The following is a 21,609-nucleotide window of genomic DNA, read 5'->3' as shown; positions in this document are numbered from 1 at the left end:
GCAGCCTCTCACCCATTCTCCAACTCCTCGGAGCCCATAAATGATTCTGAAGCAAACCCAAGCAAGTATGTTATTTCATCTGTAAATGTTTTAGAATATCTCTTTAAAAGGACAATCTCTCTTTTTAAAATCATAACTACAGTATCATTATTACATGTAAAAATTATTTAAACAAGTCACAAATTTGTAATATATTACCTTGATAAAACTAAAATTATATACAAATCAAGATGTGGTAGAGTATAAATAGCACTGGTCATTTAGATCCCAGCTCCATTTCAACAACTTACTTAAACTCTCTTAGCTTCAGTTTGTCCATGTGGAAACTAGGAAAGCTTATAAATAACTCTCATGAGGTTGCTGTGGTGATTAAATGAGGCAAAAAATACAAAGTATCAGGTACAGACTAAGTATTCAACAAATTTTTATTGTGTTCTAGCTTGGATGTATCCCAGCTTCATATTGCTATGTCAAAGACATATGCCAAACTGGAAAATTATCTGAATGTCTTGTCCTGTTTGCAAGGTGTGGCAGGCAGAACCCTAAAATGGCCTCCAAGATTCCAATCCTCTGCTGTAAACATTCTATATAATTCCGTTCCCTTGGGGGTGACTGAGATCTGTAACTATAATGAGATATCATTCCCATAACTGGGCAACTAATCAGTTGGTTTGACATAATCAAAAGGGAGATTCCCTTAGATGAGGTGGGCTTAATCAAGGTAAGCCCTTTAAAAGACTGAAGTGTAAGAGATGTTCTCTTACTGGTCTCCAAGACAAGCAAACTGCCACACTATAGAGAAGTCTACAGTACCTAAGAACCTCATTGCCAGAATCACAAGGAACTGAATTCTGCCAACATGTGAGCTAGAAAAAAGCACAAAGTCTTAGATGAAAACTGCAGCTCTGGCAAACATCTTCAATTTCAACTTAGTGAGAAACTGAGCAGAAGACCCAGCAGAGTCAGGCTCAACTAAGCCACTCTCAAATTCCTGATTTACCAAACTGTTAGATAATAACTTTGCTTTGTTTTTAGCTAAGCCTGTGACAGTTTTTTTTACTGCACAGTAGAAAACTGATATATAAGGCTTTAACTAAGATTTCTGAACCATATGTTCATAAGTTATATGAATGACATTTTAGCTATTAAGCACTATCTTTGGGATTAGAGATGAGTGAATCTTCAACCTGAATGGAGAAGATAATTTACATAGAAATGGTCTACTTATTTGTGACTAAGTACATGTGTTTATTTAACTAATAATAGACAAACAGGAATGAAATGAGAGAATTTAGAAGAAATAAATTAAACTGTGGTGGTGGAGTCGCTCAGTCATGTCCGACTCTTTGCGACCCCATGGACTGTAACCCACCAGGCTCCTCCGTCCATGGGATTTTCCAGGCAAGAGTACTGGAGTGGGCTGCCATTTCCTTCTCCTTTAGTAAAGAATAAATAAGGACATGCATCCCATGTCTGATTTGAAGAAGGAAAAGAAAACATGAATACAAAATCATTTAAGCAGCACACTGAAAAGGCTGAGCCACATTTCTGCTGATGGAGATTAAGCACCATGATGCATGATGGAGTATTAGGGACCAAATCTGTCCTCCTGCTGTAATCAATTAGAAAAGTAGACAAAAAATATGAAACAAACATTTCTGGACTTTGGATTATAGGAACCAACAGGACACTGATACCTGAGAGAAGAAAAATCAACAAGGAGGGCCCTAATCCCTCTTGATTGCTGCCAGAAGGTACATTTCAGAATTTAAGATAACCCAAGCAGAACTCTGGAGTTGTGCTGAGTTGGGAAAACAGATGTCAAGCTCAGAGAGCTGGAAAAAATATAGAGAAACCACAGAGAACTACAGAGAGAAAAGAGCTATACAAAAAGACCTCCAGAAATCAAAATGGGAGTCAGTTCAGTCTTAGTTGAGTATTAAAATGCACATGAAGAATGAAATTCCACAAAGCCAGACAAAGTGTGACCAAGAAGTTATGAGATAAATAGTCCCCAGTGATCATATAGGTCTGGAAGGCATTCAATTTTAAACAAGGTAGAGTATGATCTTCATACTAACTCAGGGCATTCAGTAGAGACCAGACAAAGGCCACACATTAGCAGTGGGGCAAAACTATCCATAAACTATAGGGACACACCTTAAGAGTTTTTTTTTGAAATATCAAAATAATTAAACTGGGGACTTCCCTAGTGCTATAGGGGTTAAGAATGCACCTGCCAATGCAGGGGACACAGATTTCATCCCTGGTCTGGAAGGATCCTACATGTTATGCATAGAGCAACTAAACCTGTGCACCACAACTATTGAGCCCATGCTCTAGAGCCCTTGTGCTGCAACTACTGAGCCCACATGCTGCAACTACCGAAGGCTGTGAGCCTACAACTTGTGCTCTACAATAGGAGAAGCCACGGCAATAAGAAGCCCACACACCACAACTAGAGTAGTCCCTGCTCGCTACAACTAGAGAAAGCCCACACAGAGCAGTAAAGACCCAGCACAGCCAAAAATTTAAAAGAATAATTAAACTGAACTAAAAGTACCTTAAATATCTATTCAGAACAATGCCAGGACTCTCCAACAGAATACAACATACACTCAACAATACTCAATTTACAATGTCTAGTTTTTAATAAAAATTATTAGATACATCAAGAAAGAAAAATATGAACAATAACCAAGAGAAAAATCACTTAACAAAAATGGTAAGAAGTGACAGAGATGTTCAAATTGGCAGACAAGCATAATAAAGCAGATGTAAAATGTGTTCCAATACTGAAAGGAAAATGTGAACACAGTGGGAAAAGAAATACAAGCTATAAAAAAGAACCAAATGTAATTTCTATATAATAAAAATATAAAAAATAAGTATTTAATATGAAAAACTCACTGAATGAGATTAGCATCATAATGGAAAAGAAGAAAATATCTTGCTTGAAAACAAAGCAAGAGAAACTACCTAAAATGAAATGCGGGCGGGGGGGTGGGGGGTGGGGGAGAGGAATTGAAGAAACCAGTGGGAAAATGCTCAGCAATCTAATACATATGTAATTAGAGTCTCATATAGGAAAAGAACAGAAAACCTTGTCTAAAGAAATAATGGTCAAAACTTTCAAAAATTTTGATAGAAACTAAGTCCACAGAACCAACAAGTTAAAGAAGCACCAGGCCGGATAAAAACTAAGAAAATCACAACCATCAATTCCTGAAAGTCGGTGATAAACAGGTAATTTTTCACAAACCATTAAAACATCTAATCATTTAAAAAAAAGAAAAAAAGACACATTACGTACACATGGGTGGGTGAGGGGCAAAAATAGACAACAAACAACATGTCATGAAGAAGCAACATCTTTACACAGATGAAAGAAAAAGCTAATAACTTAGAATTCTATACCCATGGATTATAACATTCAAAAACTAAGGGAAAAGATGTCAACAAAATGACAAGAAACAAGCTCTAAGCTCCTTTTTTCGCACAGAAATATAAAAAAATGAAAAAGGAAAAAACTTTAAAAAACAGAAACTGAACCAACTGTCAGAGTTCTGGAAAACAGTCAAAGGTTTATAGCAACCAAGTAAATGACCAGTCAAGAAAAGGCCATTTTAAAAATGGTAGGAAAGTTTTATAGTATTTTTATTTGCCCTTAGCCCACTACCTCTTAGTGAAGTGATAGTCTTATTCTTGAAGCAGCAAGAGCCTTGTGGACAGTTTCTTCCCTCAAACCAGAGGGAGTACAGTATAAATTATTTGCTAAATATTGTGTACAGCTATTCTAACCTGCCAGAGGATAACTGAAGGAATGACATAAAATTCTTACTACTATTTCACCTAACTTAAATTCTAATGGGAGAAACAGAAGGAAATGCTTAAAGAGAAAAAAACAGTTACAAGGCAACTGTAAACCCACAGATGCCAGGGCCAAGACATACATGGAGAAATACAACTGACCATCTAAGGCCCAGAAATGAAGCTAGGATAAGACTCTTGGAATTTAGGGCATTTGAAACTAGCAAAACATACAGAAGAATTTAAAAAGCCATGTTTCCCCAGGAAAAAAAAAAAAACTGAGCAAACCTCAAGTTTTAACCTCAGAGGGATCCTTAGCTTAATTGTAAGCCTAGTTAAGTACTAGAGAAGTATCCCAGTACAGAGCTAACCTAAAAAGACTGGAAAGAAATCAGCATTCACGGAAATCTCTCTCAAAACATTAACAGAACACTGGTGAAAGGAAAAGAGCATTCAGTAATGATGTAAAACCATAAACAAACTTTGTAAGAATAAATGAGGAGAGTCTCATAACAATCAGACAGTAACAACTAAAGAAAAAAATACAAAGAAAATCCTTGGGAAGGGAGAGAACTTAACTTCCAGAATTATCACATTATAATAACTAAACCCTCAATGTGCAATTAAAAAAAAACAACTCACAAACCAAACAATGAAACAGGAAAACATGGCCAATTCAAAAGAAGAAATTAAAATAACAGAAAACATCCCTAAGAGGTCCTCAACAATGGACTCATTACACAAAGCAAAACTGGGCACAATCTAAAAGAAACCAAGAAAAGATACAAAATGGGAATACCAACAAAGAAGTAGAAATTACAAAGAAGAACCAAACAGAAAATCTGGAACTGAAAAAGAAAAAAGTGAAATAACTTTAAAAACTATTCAGATACGAGCAGGAAGAAGAATCATTAAACATGAAGGTGTCAACTGAAATTATCATGTCTAAGTAGCAGAAAGGAAACAGAATTTAAAAAAGTGAGAGACCAAGGGACTTGTGGGATATCATCAAGCAGACCAATATACACATTATGAGGGTCAAAGGAGAAGAAAAATACAGGCAAAAGGTTATTTGAGGAAATAATGGCCAAAACTCCCAAATTCGAGTAAAGACCAGATCTACAAATCCAAGAAGCACAACAAACTTGAACTGAGATAAACTGAGAGACTCAGACTAACCACATTATAGCTACACCTTCACAGTACAAAGATAGAAAGAATCTTGAAAGTATCAAGAGAGAAGTGATCTGTCACAACAGGGATCATCAATAACATTACCAGTTTACTTCTCATCAGAAACTTGAAGGTCAAAAGGCAGTGCAATGATATATTTTCATCTACTGAAAAAAAGTAACTGTCACCTGAGAATTTTGTATTAAAAATAGAGGGAGAAACTAATACATTGTTAAACCAAGACAGTTCATTAAAAATAGACCTATGCAACAAGAAATGCTAAAGTGAAGCCTTAGGGTTGAAATGAAAGAATCCTGAAAGATGGATAAAGAACTATCCATATGTATGGAAAACACACATGGCCAAACACAAAACCCAGTATTATTGACGTTTTGGTTTGTAACTCCAAGTTTACTTTCTACAGAATTTAAAAGACAAACCATAAAAAGTAATTATATGTTATTGGGGCATAAAATATATAAAAACAAAATGTGTAACACGAATTATATACAAGGGGAAATGGGGCTGTATAAGACTACAATATTTTCTGCATGATTAAAGTTAAGTTCATTAAATTCAAACTATAACATTATGACTTTAGGAGTTTACATCTAATCCCATGTTAACTACAAAGAAAATATCTATAGATTACCAAGAAGATATAACAATCATAAAGATAAATATACAAAAATCAGAGTCCCAAATTCTATGAAGCAAACACTAACAGAATTGAAAGGAGAAATAATAGACTGTTCTACAAAAACAGTTTGGAGACATAATACCCTACTTTCAGTAATACATAGAATAAGCCAACTGAAGATCAACAGGAAAACAGAACTTTAACAACAATGTCAACCAGTAAGTCCTATCAAAGAGAACACTCCATTCAACAACAGCAGAGTACAAATTTTCTCAACTTCACGCAACACTTCTTAAGGACAGACCACATGATAGGGCACAAAACAAGCCTTAATAAATTTTAAAACATTAAAAACATAAAATTAACAATACTTCAATAAAATAAAATTAAAAATAAAATGAAAAAGTTTACTAACTTATTAAAAATAAATTAAAAACTTAAAATCTCCAATCACAATGGAAAGAAACTAGAAATCAGTAACAGAAGGACAATGGGAAAAATGCAAATATGCATCATTTAAACACGACACTCTTAAATAACAGAAAGGTCAAATAAGAAATCACAAGAGACATTAGAAAACACCTTCAAACTAAAATAAAAATAGAATACTAAAGCTTGTGGAATTCAGGGATTAGAAAAGAAGTAAAATCCTCAGTGTTTCAAGATGATATTATACTATAAATAGAAAACCCTAAAGATGCTATCAGAAAATTACTAAAGCTAACCAGTGAATTTATTAAGTTGCAGGATATAAAATCAATACATAGAAATCTCTTCCATTTCTATACACTAACAATGAAAACTCAGAAAGAAATTAAGGAAACAATCCCATTCACCACTGAAACAAAAAGATAAAATACCTAGGAATGAATGTACTTAAGGAAAAAAAGGGCAGTATTGTTGTTGTTGTTGTTATTGTTCAGTGGGTAAGCTGGGTCCTAATTGTTGAGACGCCATGGACTGCAGCATGCCAGGCTGCTCTGCCTTTAGTATCTCCCGGAGTTAGCCCAAATTAATGTCCATTGAGTTGGTGACAATATCTAAACATCTCATACTCTGCTGCCCCCTGCTCCTTTTGCTTTCAATCTTCCTGAGCATCAGGGTCTTATCCAATAAATCAGTTCTTTGCACCGGGTGGCCAAAGTACTTGATCTTTAGATTTAGCATCAATCCATCCAATGAACATTCAGGGTTGATTTCCTTTCGGATTGACTGGGTTGATCTTCCTGCTGTACAAGGAATTTCAAGAATCTTTTCAAACACCACAATGTGAAAGCATCAATTCTTCAGCATGCAGCCTTCTTTATGGTTCAACCCTCACATCTGCAAGTGACTACTGGAAAATAATAGCTTTTATTTATGGATCTTTATTGGCAAAGTGATGACTCTGATTTTTAATACTCTGTCTAGATTTGTCACAGCTTTCCTTCCAAGGAGCAAGCATCTTTTAATTTCATGGCTACAGTCACCGGGAGCAGTGATTTTGAAGCCCCCCAAAATACAGTCTGTCACTATTTTCACTTTTTCCCCTTCTATTTGCCATGAAGTGAGGGGACTACATGCCATAATCTTAGTTTTTTGAATGTTGAGTTTTAAGCCAGCTTTTTCATGCTCCTGTTTCACCCTCATCTAGAGGCTCTTTAGGTCCTCTTCACTTTCTGTCATTACAGTGGTATCATCTGCATATCTGAGGTTGTTGATGTTCCTCCTGGCAATCTTGATTCTAGCTTCGGATTCATCCAGCCCAGGATTTCGCATGAGGTAACTCTGTAGAGAAGTTAAATAAGCAGGATGACAATATACATCCTTCTCATACTCCTTTCCCAATTTTGAACCTGTTCATTGTTCCACATGTGGTTCTAACTTGGTTTCTTACCTGCATACAGGTTTCTCAGGAGATAAGTAAGGTGGTCTAGTATTCCCATCTCTTTAAGAAATTTCCAGACTTTGTTGTGATCCACATAGTCAAAGGCTTCAGTGTAGTCAATGAAGCAGAAGTAGATGTTTTTCTGGAATTCCCTTGCTTTCCCCATAATCAAACAAATGCTGGCAATTTGATTGTGTGGTTCCTCTGCCTCTTCTAAACCCAGTTTGTACCTGTGGAAGTTCTCGATTCACATACTGTTGAAGCCTAGCTTGAAGGATTCTGAGCATAAACTTACTAGCATGTGAAATGACAGCATGTATGGTAGTTTGAACATTCTATGGCATTGCCACTCTTTGGGACAGGAAAGAAAATTGACCTTTTCCTGTCCTGTGGCCACTGCTGAGTTTTCCAAATTTGCCAGCATATTGAGTACAGCACTTTAACAGCATAATCTTTTATGATTTGAAATAACTCAGCTGGAAATCCATCACCTCCAATAGTAATTTTTCCTAAGGCCCATCTGACTTCACACTCTAGGACGTCTGGCACTAGGTGAGTGACCACACCATTGTGGTTATCCAGGTCATTAATACCATTTTTGTATACATCTGTGTACTCCAGCCACCTCTACTTAATCTCTTCAGCTTCTGTCAGGTCACCATTTCTGTCCTTTATCGTACCCATCCTTCCATGAAATGTTCCACTGATATTTCCAATTTTCTTGAAGAGACTTCTAGTCTTTTCCATTCTATTGTTTTCCTCTATTTCTTTGTATTGTTCATTTAAGATCTTATCTCTCCTTGCTAGTCTCTGGAACTCTGCATTCAGTTGGGTATATCTTCTCCTTTCTTCCTTGCCTTTCACTTCTCTTCTTTCCTCAGCAATTTCTAAAGCCTCCTTAGACAAATGCTTTGCCTTCTTGGCACTGCCTACTGTACAAAGTTATGAATCTAAAACCAAAATGGATTTTCAGGCACTTGTCTACCAAATCTAATCCCTTAAATCTATAAATCACCTCCACTGTATAATCAAAAGGGATTTGATCTAAGTCATACTTGAATGGCCTAGTGGTTTTCCCTACTTTCTTCAATTTGAGCCTGAATTTTGCTATAAGGAGCTCATGATCTGAGTCACAGTCAGCTCCAGGTCTTGTTCTTGATGATTGTGTAGAGCTTCAAGGACAGAAAAGAGGCATATACAGAACACTATAAGACATTTTTGAAAGAAATCAAAGACTACACAAATAGATGGAGAGATATACCATGTTGCTGGATTGGAAGAATCAACATTGTGAAAATGACTATATTACCCAAAGCCACTTACAGATTCAATGTAATCCCTATCAAATTACCAATGGCATTTTTCACAGAACTAGGACAAAAAATTTCAGAATTCGTGTGGATACACAAAAGAACCTGAATAGCCAAAGCAATCTTGAGAAAGAAGAATAGAGCTGAAGTCCTAACTCAGACTATATACTACAAAGCTAGTCATCAACACAGTATGGTACTGCCACAAAAATAGAAATATAGACCATTGAAACAAGATAGAAAGCCCAAATATAAACCCGTACACCTATGGGCACCTTATCTTTGACAAAGAAGGAAAGACTATACAATGGAGAAAAGACAGTCCCTTCAATAAGTAGTGCTGGGAAAACTGGACAGCTACATGCAAAAGAATGAAATTAGAACACTTCCTAATATCATACACAAAGATAAACTCAAAATGGATTAAAAACCTAAAGGTAAGACCACAAAATATAAAACTCTTAGAGGAAAACAGAGAATACTTTCTGACATAAATGAGACTTTCTATGACCCACTTCCTAGAGTAATAGAAATAAAAACAAAAATAAACAAATGGAACCTAATTAAACTTAAAGCTTTTGAACAGAAACCATAAACAAGATGAAAAGACAATCCTCACAATGGGAGAAAATAATTGCAAATGAAGCAACTGACAATGGATTAATCTCCAAAATATATAAGCAGGTCATGAAGTTCAACATCAGAAAACAAACAACCTAGCCAAAAAATGGGCATAAGACTTAAATAGACATTTCTTCAAAGAAGACATAATAATAATGCCAATTTTTCTCAAACTCTTCTAGAAAACTAAAGATGAGGGAATATTTTCTAATTCATTCAATGAGACCAGCATTACCCTAATTTAAAATTTAAAAGACAAACTATAAGAAAACTGTAGATTCTCTGTGAATATAGGCTCAAAATTATTCCACAAAGTACCAGCAAACAAATTCAACAGTGCATATTACACAGAATTATACAAAATGGCAAAGAAAGAAATTGTTATGACACAGGATTTGGCAATGATGCCTTAAATAAAACATAAAAAGCACACGCAATGAAAGAAAAAAAAAGATCAACTGGATTTCATCAAAATTTCAAACTTTTATGCAAGGGATACTTATCAACATAATTAAAGATAATCCACGAAGTGGAGGAATATATTTGCAAATCACATATCTGATAATAGATTGATAGCCAGAATATATGTAGAACCCCTATAATACAACAATAACAAAAACAACACAATTTTTAAATGTGCAAAGGATTTGAATAGACATTTCTCCAAAGATGTACAACTGGTCAATACGCACATGAAAACATGCTCAACATCACTAGTCATTAAGGAGATGCAAATCAAAACCTTAATTATCCAAATTCTTGCATCTCCTCTTATCTAGTAAAGCAATAAATCCCTTCATAGTGACATCATCTCCTCATGAAAAGCAGAAAAACTTTTGTAAGATAAGTGCTTGATTTCATGAAGTTTCCCTTCACCATCTTACCCCACTACCTCTTAGAGCAGTGTCTCAGAGCTATCTGAGGTGCTGCCTCCCTCGGTGAAGTCCTAATTTTGCCCCAAATAAAGCTTGACTTCTTTAAAAAAAAAAAAAATGAAATACCACTTCACTTCCATAATGTTGGCTATTACAAATGGGGTGGGGGACAGGAACAGGTAAGAAAGAAGAGAAAGGAAGGAAAAGAAAAAGAAAAGAAATGTTGTAAAGATGTAGAGAAATTGGAACCTGTATGCATTGCTGGTGGAAATGTAAAGTGGTGCAGCCATTAAGGAAACGATGTCATGACTCCTCAATGTTCCATCATTCCATTTTTGTATATATATACCCAGAAGCATGGAAAGCAGGAACTTGAAGAGATATTCATACATCCATGTTCCTAGCACTATTATTCCCAACAGCCAGAAAGTGTAAGAAACCTAAAATATTCATCAACAGATGAATGAATACCCAGATGTAAAGAGTGGATTTGTGCACATAGCAGGGGAAGAAGAAGGTAGGACAAATTAAGAAAGTAGCACTGTCATATATGCATTATTAAGTATAGTTAGCTAGTGGGAAGTGGCTATATAACACAGGGAATCCAGTGATTCTGTGAGCCCAGATGGATAGGGTGTGGAGAAAAGGGAACCCTCTTGCACTCATGGTGGGAATGTAAATTGATACAGCCACTATATAAGACAGTATTGAGATTCCTTAGAAAACTAGGAATAAAACCACCATATGACCAGCAATCCCTCTACTAGGCATAAGCCATGAGGAAACCAAAACTGAAAAAGATACAAGTATCCCAATAGCTAGAACAGCACTGTCTACAATAGCTAGAACATGGAAGAAATCCAGATGTCAACAGATGAATGGATAAAGAAGCTGTGGTTCATATATACAACAGAATACTACTCAGCCATAAGAAGGAATGCATTTGAGTCAGTTCTAATGAGGTAGATGAATGTAGAGCCTATTATATGGAGTGAAGTAAGTCAGAAAGAGAAAAACAAATACTGTATACTAATGCATATATATGGAATCTAGAAAGATGGTACTGATGAAATTATTTGCAGGGCAGCAATGGAGACAAAGACACAGAGAAAGACTTATGGACCACCAAGGGGGGCAGGGAGGATCGAGTGGGATGTATAGAGAGAGTAACATGGAAAATTATATTACCATATATAAAACAGACAGCCAATTAGAATTTGCTATATGACTATGAAAACTCAAACTGAGGAGGGGTGGAATGTGGAAGGAGATGGGACGGAGGCTCAAAAGAGAGGGGACATATGTATATCTATGGGTGATTTATGTTAATGGCTGGCAGAAACCAACACAATTCTGTAAAGCAATTATCTTCCAATTAAAAAAATAAACAAAAAAATGAAAATAAATAAATAAAGAATAAACAAATTTAAAATTAAAAAAGCACAATTTTTTAAAAACAGATGAATGAAAAACAGAATGTAGTATATGCATACAATGCAATGTCCATCCTTAAAAACAAATGAAATTCTGATAGTTGATACAACATGAATGAATCTTAAAACATTCTGTCATGTGAAATAAGACAAAAGGACAAATATTGAATAAATCCACTTATATGAGGTAAATAAATAAGCAAATTCATGAGAGACAGAAAGTAGAAGAGAGATTACAAGAGACTAGCGGGAAAGGGGGATGGGCTCTAGTTTTAAATGGGTACAGAGTTTCTGTTTGGAATGATGAAAAAGGCATAAAAAAGGATGGTGATGATGATTACACAACATGTATTTCACCTACCTGTGTACTTAAAAATAGTTAAAATAATAAGAAAATTTTTAAAAATAACCCAAAGAAGCACAAACAAAATAAGTCATTCCAATATGTAACAGGACACTCCAGTTTAGTGAAAACCTTGAAACAACCTAACTGTACCTCAAAAGAAGATTTGGGGAGGGCAAAGTTGACAGTGATATGTCCATTCAACAGATAAGTTTTGCCACAGTTAAGGGCAGACACAACCTACTGAGGAAAGAACACTCTCCAAATATTAAGTAAAAAGAAAAAAAGGCAAGGTGAAGAAAATCATGAAAATATATACATTTCCCAATTCCATGGTATGTCAAAAACAAAATGTAAACTTAAGATTGGTACATTTCACTCTACATAAATTTTTCATAAAAAGAAAAATTTTAAATAAATATCAATTCTAATTAATAATATGCAAGCTAAAGCATTTAGGTTAAGTGAAATAATGTTTGCAACTGACTTAAAATATAATGAAGGACAGAAAGCTTAGTAGATAAATAGAAATGTCATAAACCAAGTATAGTAAAATATCAACAGAACAATGTAGGACATGAGTTTATGGGAAATCACTGTGAAATTCTGTAAACCTGGCAGTATGTTGGGACTTTTCATAGAAAAATGCTTGAAAAGTTAGATGGTGTGACTGCACTACACTCAAACAGATTAGATTTCAGATGAGAAATTAGCAGTGTTAAAAAGGGACATTGCATACTGCTAACGGGTTAATTCATGAGAAAGACATAATAATCCCACAAGTAGATGTACCTAGCAGAGCTTTAACAAACTTTGAGAAAAAACAGAGAAGTGCAATGAGAAAATGACAAACTGACAATTAAACTTGCAGACCTCAACTTTGCTCTATGAGACAAAATACCATTAATGATATAGAGGATGTGAATGTAATAAATCAACATAACCTAACTGAAATTTATAGAATATTTCACACCACAAAAGCATAGACCATCATTTTCTGGGTCATAAGAAAAATAGAAAAAAATCTGAAGAGAGTAAAAGCAAAACACAAAACATCAAAATTCATAAAGTTTAACATTTAAAATAGTATGCCCACTGGGGAATTTTATATTATTTATAGATTAAAAAAGGATCAACATCCAAAAGGCACCTTAAATAGCTATAAAAAAAAGCAAACTATACCCAGAGAAAAAGTGACAACACAAAATCAGAGTGAAAACCAATGAAATAGCAAAAGGTGAAATAATCATTGACAGAAATGAAAGATGAGCTATCATAACAGGGTCTACAAAAAACAAAACCTAAAAAAAGGAATATTATGAACAAATTTATTTGAACCAATACATTTGACTACTTAAATGAAATGGACAAATATTCCAAAGAAAAATTTACCAAAAGAGATCAAAAGAGAACAGATCATCTAAATGGCCCTATACTTATTAAAATAATAGTAATAACTTATTAAACACAATCTGTTTAAAAATTTTAAAAAACTCAGAAAACTCAGGGCAGTAGCTTTACTGGAGAATTCTAGCAAATATTTAAGAATGAAATACCATCTATCTTATAAAAATACTTATAAGTAGAGGAGACAGGAGCATTTCCCTTTTCATTTTACATGAAAACAGTATTACTGTAATAGAAAACTCAGAAAGATATACAAGTAAAGGAATTTACAACCCAACATGCCTAATTAAAAGTGAGGTAAAACTCCTGGTGAAACAATATAAGAAAAGAAATACAACAATACATACAAAGAGTAATATACGATGACCAGTGAGGCTTATTCTAGCAGTGCAAGACATTTTCTAGATCATCGCACAAATATCATTAAAATGCATTTGAAAAAATTAACCATCCTTTTGGCAGTGATGGTGTTTTATGTATAGACAACATGATTGAATATGTAGAAAATCCTTAGGAATCTACTAAAAAGGTTACTAGAACTAGTAGGAGAATATAGTAAGCTCACAGAATGCAAGGTCATTAAAACATTTGAAATTTTCATTTACTGTGACAACAGAAAACATAGATTACTTAAGGATAAATTTAGAAAAATAAGTGCTAGTTATGTACAATGAAAACCATAAAACTCTGCTAAGAGAAATCAAAGAAGAGCTAAATAAATGGGAAATATACAGTATTTACATAACTGTAAACAAAATCTGTTAAGATGTCACTAGAGATCCAACAAAATCCCCATAAAAGTTCCAGGAAGATTCTTATTAAAAATTGACAGAATACTAAAATTCATATGGAAATGTGAATAACTGAGTATACCAAAACAACTCTAAAAATGCGGAACCAAGTTGTAGAAGTTACAGTATCTCATTCCAAGAATTACTATAAAGTTACACTAATCAAGACAGTGTAGGAATGGCTTAAGGATAAACATAAGTATCCAAATGTAACACAACATGCAGTGAGACCTTCTTAGGTTCCTGATTCATAACAAATATTTTTATAAACCACTATAATGCTTGTGATGTAAATGAAAGAATTTTTAATATTAACTAGACATTTGATATTATGAAATTATTGTTAATGTTTAAGTGTAATAATGATACTGTGGTAATGTTTAAAAGTTCTTATCTTTCAACAATATATTCTGAACCATATATAATCAAAATGATATGATTTCTGAGACTTCTCCAAAATATTGTGAAGGCAAGAGAATAGATGAAAAAAAAAAAAGCTAGTCATGATGCTGGGAAGGAGAGGAGAAGGGGACAACTGAGGACAAGATGGTTAGATGGCATCATCAACTCAATGGACATGAGTTTGACCAAGCTCCAGGAGATGGTGATGGACAGGGAAACCTGGTGGGCTGCAGTCCATGGGGTTGCAGAGTCGGACTTGACTGAGCAACAGAACAAGTTCAGTTCAGTTCAGTTCAGAGAACAGATGGAAAAAAAACTAGTCACATGTTGCTAATTTTTTTTGAAAGTTCAGTAAATTACTTATTTGCAATCCCTAGTAACATAACATTATCATCATCGTCTAAAATCTACTATTATTTTTTTATTACCATATGCCTGGTATTGTGCTAAATGTTTAATGTGTATTATTTCATCAAACTTTTGATGACTCCTATAAGGAAGATATAATTTGCCTTATATTTCACACATGAGTAAAGAGATTTGAAGGATTAGGCAAATTGCTTTGGATCAAAGAATTAAAACATCTGAATATGAATATGTATCTAGTCTTTTCTTCCTGTACCACTTAACAAAATAAAGACCCACAATTACTGACTAATATGTAATAATTCTTGAATAAATGAATTGAGCACAATGAGAAATGAAGATTGGCCCTGGCCACTCAGAAAGTCATAAAAAATAGACCCTAGTCAGTAACTGAACTGCAACACACTGATTAGATCAGAGCAAGCTGTTTTACATGTGTGTCAGTCAAAATTCCAGCTTATTTTTGTTTGCTTCTTCCTCTCTCACTCCCACAGTGCCAATATAATCTTTCTTCTTCCTTTCCTTGCTTTTCCTTCTACAAAATGGTGCTAAATTGTCATTTGTTGTATAGTCACTAAGTCATGTCTGACTCTTTGAGAAGTCATGGATTGTAGCCTGCCAGGCTCCTCTGTCCATGGGACTTTGCAGGCAAGAATACTGTAGTGGATTGCCAGTTCCTTCTCCAGAACATGTTGGTAATTATTGAAGGTGGGTATTGTACATATGGAGACGAGTTTTTTTTTCCATCTGAACTGAACTGAACTGAACTGAACTTGTTCTGTTGCTCAGTCATGTCCGACTCTTTGCAGCCCCATGGACTGAAGCATGTCAGGCTTCCCTGTCCATCACCAACTCCCGGAACTTGCTCAAACTCATGTCCATCGTGTCAGTGATGCCATCCAACCATCTCATCCTCTGTCGTCCCCTTCTCCTCCTGCCCGCAATCTTTCCCAGCATCAGGGTCTTTTCAAATGAGTCAGTTCTTCGCATCAGGTGGCCAAAGTATTGGAGTTTCAGCTTCAGCATCAGTCCTTCCAATGAACATTCAGGACTGATTTCCTATAGGATGGACTGCTTTGATCTCCCGGCAGTCCAAGGGACTCTCAAGAGATTTCTCCAAGACCGCAGTTCAAAAGCATCAATTCCTCAGCACTCAGCTTTCTTTATGGTCCAACTCTCACATCTATACATGACTACTGGAAAAACCATAGCTTTGACTTTTATTTCATAATGAAAAGTTTATTCAAAACATTGAAATCGTTTATGGATTTAAGGAATAATTTTTTAATGTTTTTCTACCTCAAATAAAATACAATCACTTTGGTGATCATTCAAGAATCTAAATCCTTTCCATGTACCTAATTCTATTAATAGTACCTAATGAAAATTTTTAAGTTGCATCAAATACTGCCAATAGGATAAAGTAACTTACAAAAAATCTCTGGTTGATTACAACATCCTTTCCTTCGATGACTGAACTATAATCTATGAACCTATGAAAGTCACACATTAAAAAGAAATTATAAATAAAAAGTGGTTTACCTCTCTCAATTTCTCTCGCTCTCGCTCTCGCTCAGCAATACGTTTTCGCCTCTCTTCTTCTTCCTTAAGAGCATTTTGTGTTTCTGTTCTTAGCTTATCATCTTTAAGAATCTTCCGAATTTTCTTTCTGCCTTTTCCAGGAGACTTGGAATCATCATTTTCATCTTCTTCTTCATCATCTTCTTCATCTTCTTCTTTATCTTCTTCAGAATTGCTCTATGGAATTTAAATGATCAAAACATTAATACTACAAAGTTTTCTGATTTATCCATTTCTCACTCCAATTAATATGCCAAGAAAAGGTAGAAGATGACATACTGAAAAGCTTCAGAATTATACTTTACAATATATAACAGAATTTTACAAACAGAACTCTAAAAGGGGGGTAAAGGACTGAACAGAAAATTCTCCAAAGGAGACACAGAAATGTCAAATAAGCACATAAAATGACACTGAACATCACTTATTAGGGAAATTTAAATCAACACCACAAATGAGATACTATCTCACACCCATTATGATAGCTATGAAAAAAAAAACAGAAAATAACAAGTGTTGGTGAGGATGGGGAAAAACTAGAAGGCTGGGGCATGGGGAAAACCGTGTAACTCCCTCAAAAAGTTAAACATAGAATTACCATGTGATCAAGCAATTGCACATCTCAGATTACAACCAAAAGTATTAAAATCAGGGACTCACTTGCATTCCTATATAGTAACAATGAAAAATCAGAAAGTGAAATTAAGAAATCAATCCCATTCACCATTGCAACAAAAAGAATAAAATATCTAGGAATAAACCTACGTAAGAAGACAAAAGAACTGTATAAGGGAAATTATAAGACACTGATGAAAGAAATCAAGGATGACATAAACAGATGGAGAGATATTACATGTTCCTGGGTAGAAAGAATCAATATTCTGAAAAAGACTATACTATCAAATGTAAGGGCTTCCCTCATGGCTCAAACAGTAAAGAATCTGTCTGCAATGTTGGAGACTAGGGTTCAATCCTTGGGTTGGGAAGATCCCTGGAGAAGGGAATGGCAACCCACTCTAGTATTCCTGCCTGGAGAATCCCATGGACTGAGGAGCCTGGCAGGCTACAATTCATGGAGTCACAAAGAGTCAGAGACAACTAAGCGACTAACACTTTCACTTCTTTCACCAAATGCAATCTACAGGTTCAATGCAGTCCCTATAAAATTACCAATGACATTTTTCACAAAACAAAAAATTTCACAATTCATATGGAAATACAAAAGACCCTGAATAGCCAAAGCCAGCTTGAGAAAGAAGAATGGAGCTGGAGGAATCAACCTTCCCGACTTCAGACTATGCTACAAAGCTACAGTCATCAAGACAGTATGGTACTGGCACAAAAACAGAAATACAGGCCAATGGAAAAAGAGAGAAGATAGAAAGCCTACAGATAGAACGAAAAAAAAAAAAGACAGAAAGCTCAGAGACAATCCCATGAACCTATGGGTATCTTATTTTTGACAAAGCAGGCAAGAATATACAATGGGGCAAATATAGCCTCTTCAATAAGTGGTGTTGGGAAAACTGGAGAGCTACATGCAAAAGAATGAAATTAGAACACTTTCTAATACCATACAAAAAGATAAACTCAAAATGGATTAAAGATGTAAATGTAAGATCACAAACTATAAAACTCTCAGAGGAAAACATAGGCAGAACACTTGATGACATAAATCAAAGCAAGATCTTCTATGACCCACCTCCTAGAGTAATAGAAATAAAAACAAAAATTAATAAGCAGGACCTAATTAAATTCAAAAGCTTTTGCATAACAAAGGAAACTACAAACAAGGTGAAAAGACAACCCTAAGAATGGGGGTAAATAATAGCAAAGAAAACAACTGACAAAGAATTAATTTCCAAAATACAGAAGCAGCTCATACAACTCAACACCAGAAAAACAAACAACCGAGTCAAAAAGTAGGAAAAAGACCTGAATAGACATTTCTCTAAAGAAGACATACAGATGGCTAACAAATAAATGAAAAAATGCTCAACATCACTCATTATTAGAGAAATGCAAATCAAAACTACAATGAGATATCACCTCACAGTGCTAAGAATGGTATCACCAAAGTCTACAAACAATAAATGCTAGAAAGGGTGTACAGAAAAGGGAACCCTCTTGTACTCTTAGTGGGAATGTAAATTGATACAGCCACTATGGAAGAGAGTACTGAGATTCCTTAAAAAACTATGAATAAAACCACTATTCAGTTCAGTTCAGTTCACTCGCTCAGTAGTGTCCGACTCTTTGCGACCCCATGAACCGCAGCACACCAGGTCTCCCTGTCCATCACCAACTTCCAGAGTTCACCCAAACCCATGTCCATCAAATTGGTGATGCCATCCAACCATCTCATCCTCTGTCATCCCCTTCTCCTCCTGCCCTCAATCTTTCCCAGCATCAGGGTCTTTTCAAATGAGTCAGCTCTTCGCATGAGGTGGCCAAAGTATTGCAGTTTCAGTTTCAACATCAGTCCTTCCAGTGAACACCCAGGACTGATCTCCTTTAGGATGGACCGGTTGGATCTCCACTATATGACCCAGCAATCCCACTACTAGGCATAAACCATGAGGAAAGCAAAATTGAAAAAGACACATGTACCCAAATGTTCACTACAGTGCTGTTTACAATAGCTAGAACATGGAAGCAACCTAAATGTCCATCAACAGATGAATGGATAAAGAAGCTGGGGTTCATATATACAAACTACTCAGCAATAAAAAGGAATGCAGTTGAGTCAGTTCTAATGAGGTGGACAAACCTAGAGTTTATTATACAGAGTGAAGTAAGTCAGAAAGAGAAATAAATGTACACTGATGCATAGATATGGAATCTAGAACGATGGTACTGATCAATTCATTTTCAGGGCAGCAATGGAGAAACAGACAAAGAGAAGAAATCTATGGACACGGGGGTAGGGGAAGAGGAAGAGGGTGGGATGTATGGAGAGAGTAACATGGAAATTTACAATACCATATGTAAAATAGATAGCCAACAGGAATTTGCCGTATGGGAACTCAAACAGGGGCTCTGTGACAAATCTAGAAGGGTGGGAAGGGGAGAGTGATGGGAGGGAGGGGACATGAGTGCACGTATGACTGACTGTTGATGTATGACTGAAAATAACAAAATTCTAAAGCAATTATCCTTCAATTAAAAAAAAATAAAGTGGCAAAAAAAGATTATGCACATAAAAGAAAAGCAGGGACTCAAAAAGACATTTCTATAACCATGTATACAACAACGTTATTCTAAATGGCCAAAGGTGTGCTGGCTTCAGCAGCACATATACTAAAATTGGAACTAAATAGCCAAAGGTAGAAAGAATTCAAACATCCATCAACAGATGAATGGATATACACAACATGTTATCATACATACACTGGAACATTATCCAGCCTCAAAAAGAAAAGAAATTCAGATACATGCTAAAAGGTAGATGACCCTTGAAAACATTATATCAGTGAAATAAGCCAGAAAAAAAGGACAAATATTGTGTGACTTCATTTATATGAGATACCTAAAATACGCAAATTTATAGTGACAGAAATTAGAATTAGACATCACCAAGGAGCTGCAGATAGAAGGGGACTGGGAGTTACTGTTTAATGGGCACAGAGTTCCTAATTATGAATGTAATTAAGGCCATTGCATTGTACACTAGAAATGGTGAAAAGGGTCATTACAAAAATGAACTCTTCTAAAAGAGAATAGAATTGATAAAACATTATGGAGAACTTGTACTCTAAATAATTCTGCTTATATACAAGAAACTGAAATTGACTAATTTCACTGCTAGAAGAAATTTATTCATTTAATGAGTTATTATGTTTTATGTAATCAAACAGAACACTTCATATCAGTTCCATAGCCCTAAGAATATAAACAATGAATTAGAAAGCTTAAACTTTCCATCAGATTCAGTGAAGGAAAAGAAAAAAATTGAAAATATATTAAAGTTAACACTTCTGTATATTTATATATTTAATAATTAGTCAATTCTTCCACAAAGCTTAAAATGTAAATAAACTAGTAGAATTCAACTTATGAATAGAATGCAAATGAGGTAATAACATATTTACTATGGTCTACTATACCAGTGATAAATACAAGTACATGGTAAATCTCATTATTTATTACCTTGTTTTCACTGGATGAGTCTTCTTGAACCTTAATGCGTCGCCTTTTCTTCTTCTGTTTGTAACTTCTCTGATTTTCTTCCAACTCTGCTTTCTTCGCAGACCTAAAGAATATTTAAAATGCAAAATAAAATACTTTATGGTAAACTTTCTTACATGAATTATGTACTATTTTAGAACTGCTTTACCTTTGCATACATTCTTTAATAAAATGATAAAGGAAAAAATAAAAAGCAAAAAATCTTCTCTGGGTTCAAAAAGGAGAGCACTTAATTTGAAATCCAATGAATAGAATTGCCATACGACCCAACAATCCCACTCCTGGGCATACACACCGAGGAAACCAGACCTGAAAGAGACACGTGTACCCCAATGTTCATCACAGCACTGTTTATAATAGCCAGGACATGCAAGCAACCTAGATACCCATCAGCAGATGAGTGGATAAGAAAGCTATGGTACATATACACGATGGAATATTACTCAGCCATTAAAAAGAATTCATCTGAATCAGTTCTAATGAGATGGATAAAACTGGAGCCCATTATACACTGTGAAGTAAGCCAGAAAGATAAACACCAATACAGTATACTAACACATATATCTGGAATTTAAAAAGATGGTAACGATAACCCTATATGCAGGATACAAAAAGAGACACAGGTGTATAGAACAGACTTTTGGTCTCTATGGGAGAAGGCAAGGGGGGGATGATCTGAGAGAATAGCATTGAAACATGTATATTATCAAGTGTGAAACAGATCGCCAGCCCAGGTTGGATGCATGAGACAAGTGCTCAGGGCTGGTGCACTGGGAAGACCCAGAGGGATGGGATGGGGAGG

The 21,609-nt window shown here is 35.1% G+C and overlaps 1 protein-coding gene across 10 annotated transcripts in view; it reads right to left on the bottom strand.

The window, feature by feature from the left end:
- The window catches only part of ATRX (ATRX chromatin remodeler), a 281,986-nt gene that overhangs the window by 98,336 nt on the left and 162,041 nt on the right, over positions 1-21,609 (bottom strand). For all 10 annotated transcript variants that reach the window (XM_043897152.1, XM_043897156.1, XM_043897154.1 and 7 more), the window contains 2 exons: positions 20,769-20,871; positions 16,581-16,796 (listed from right to left, as the gene is read on the bottom strand). In XM_043897152.1, coding sequence (XP_043753087.1) covers positions 16,581-16,796; positions 20,769-20,871 — 319 coding nt within the window. The remainder of the gene's footprint in view (positions 1-16,580; positions 16,797-20,768; positions 20,872-21,609) is intronic.

This window comes from Cervus elaphus, chromosome X (assembly GCF_910594005.1).
Source record: "Cervus elaphus chromosome X, mCerEla1.1, whole genome shotgun sequence".
Lineage (NCBI taxonomy): Eukaryota > Metazoa > Chordata > Mammalia > Artiodactyla > Cervidae > Cervus > Cervus elaphus.
This window is presented reverse-complemented; position numbering and strand designations above follow the sequence as displayed.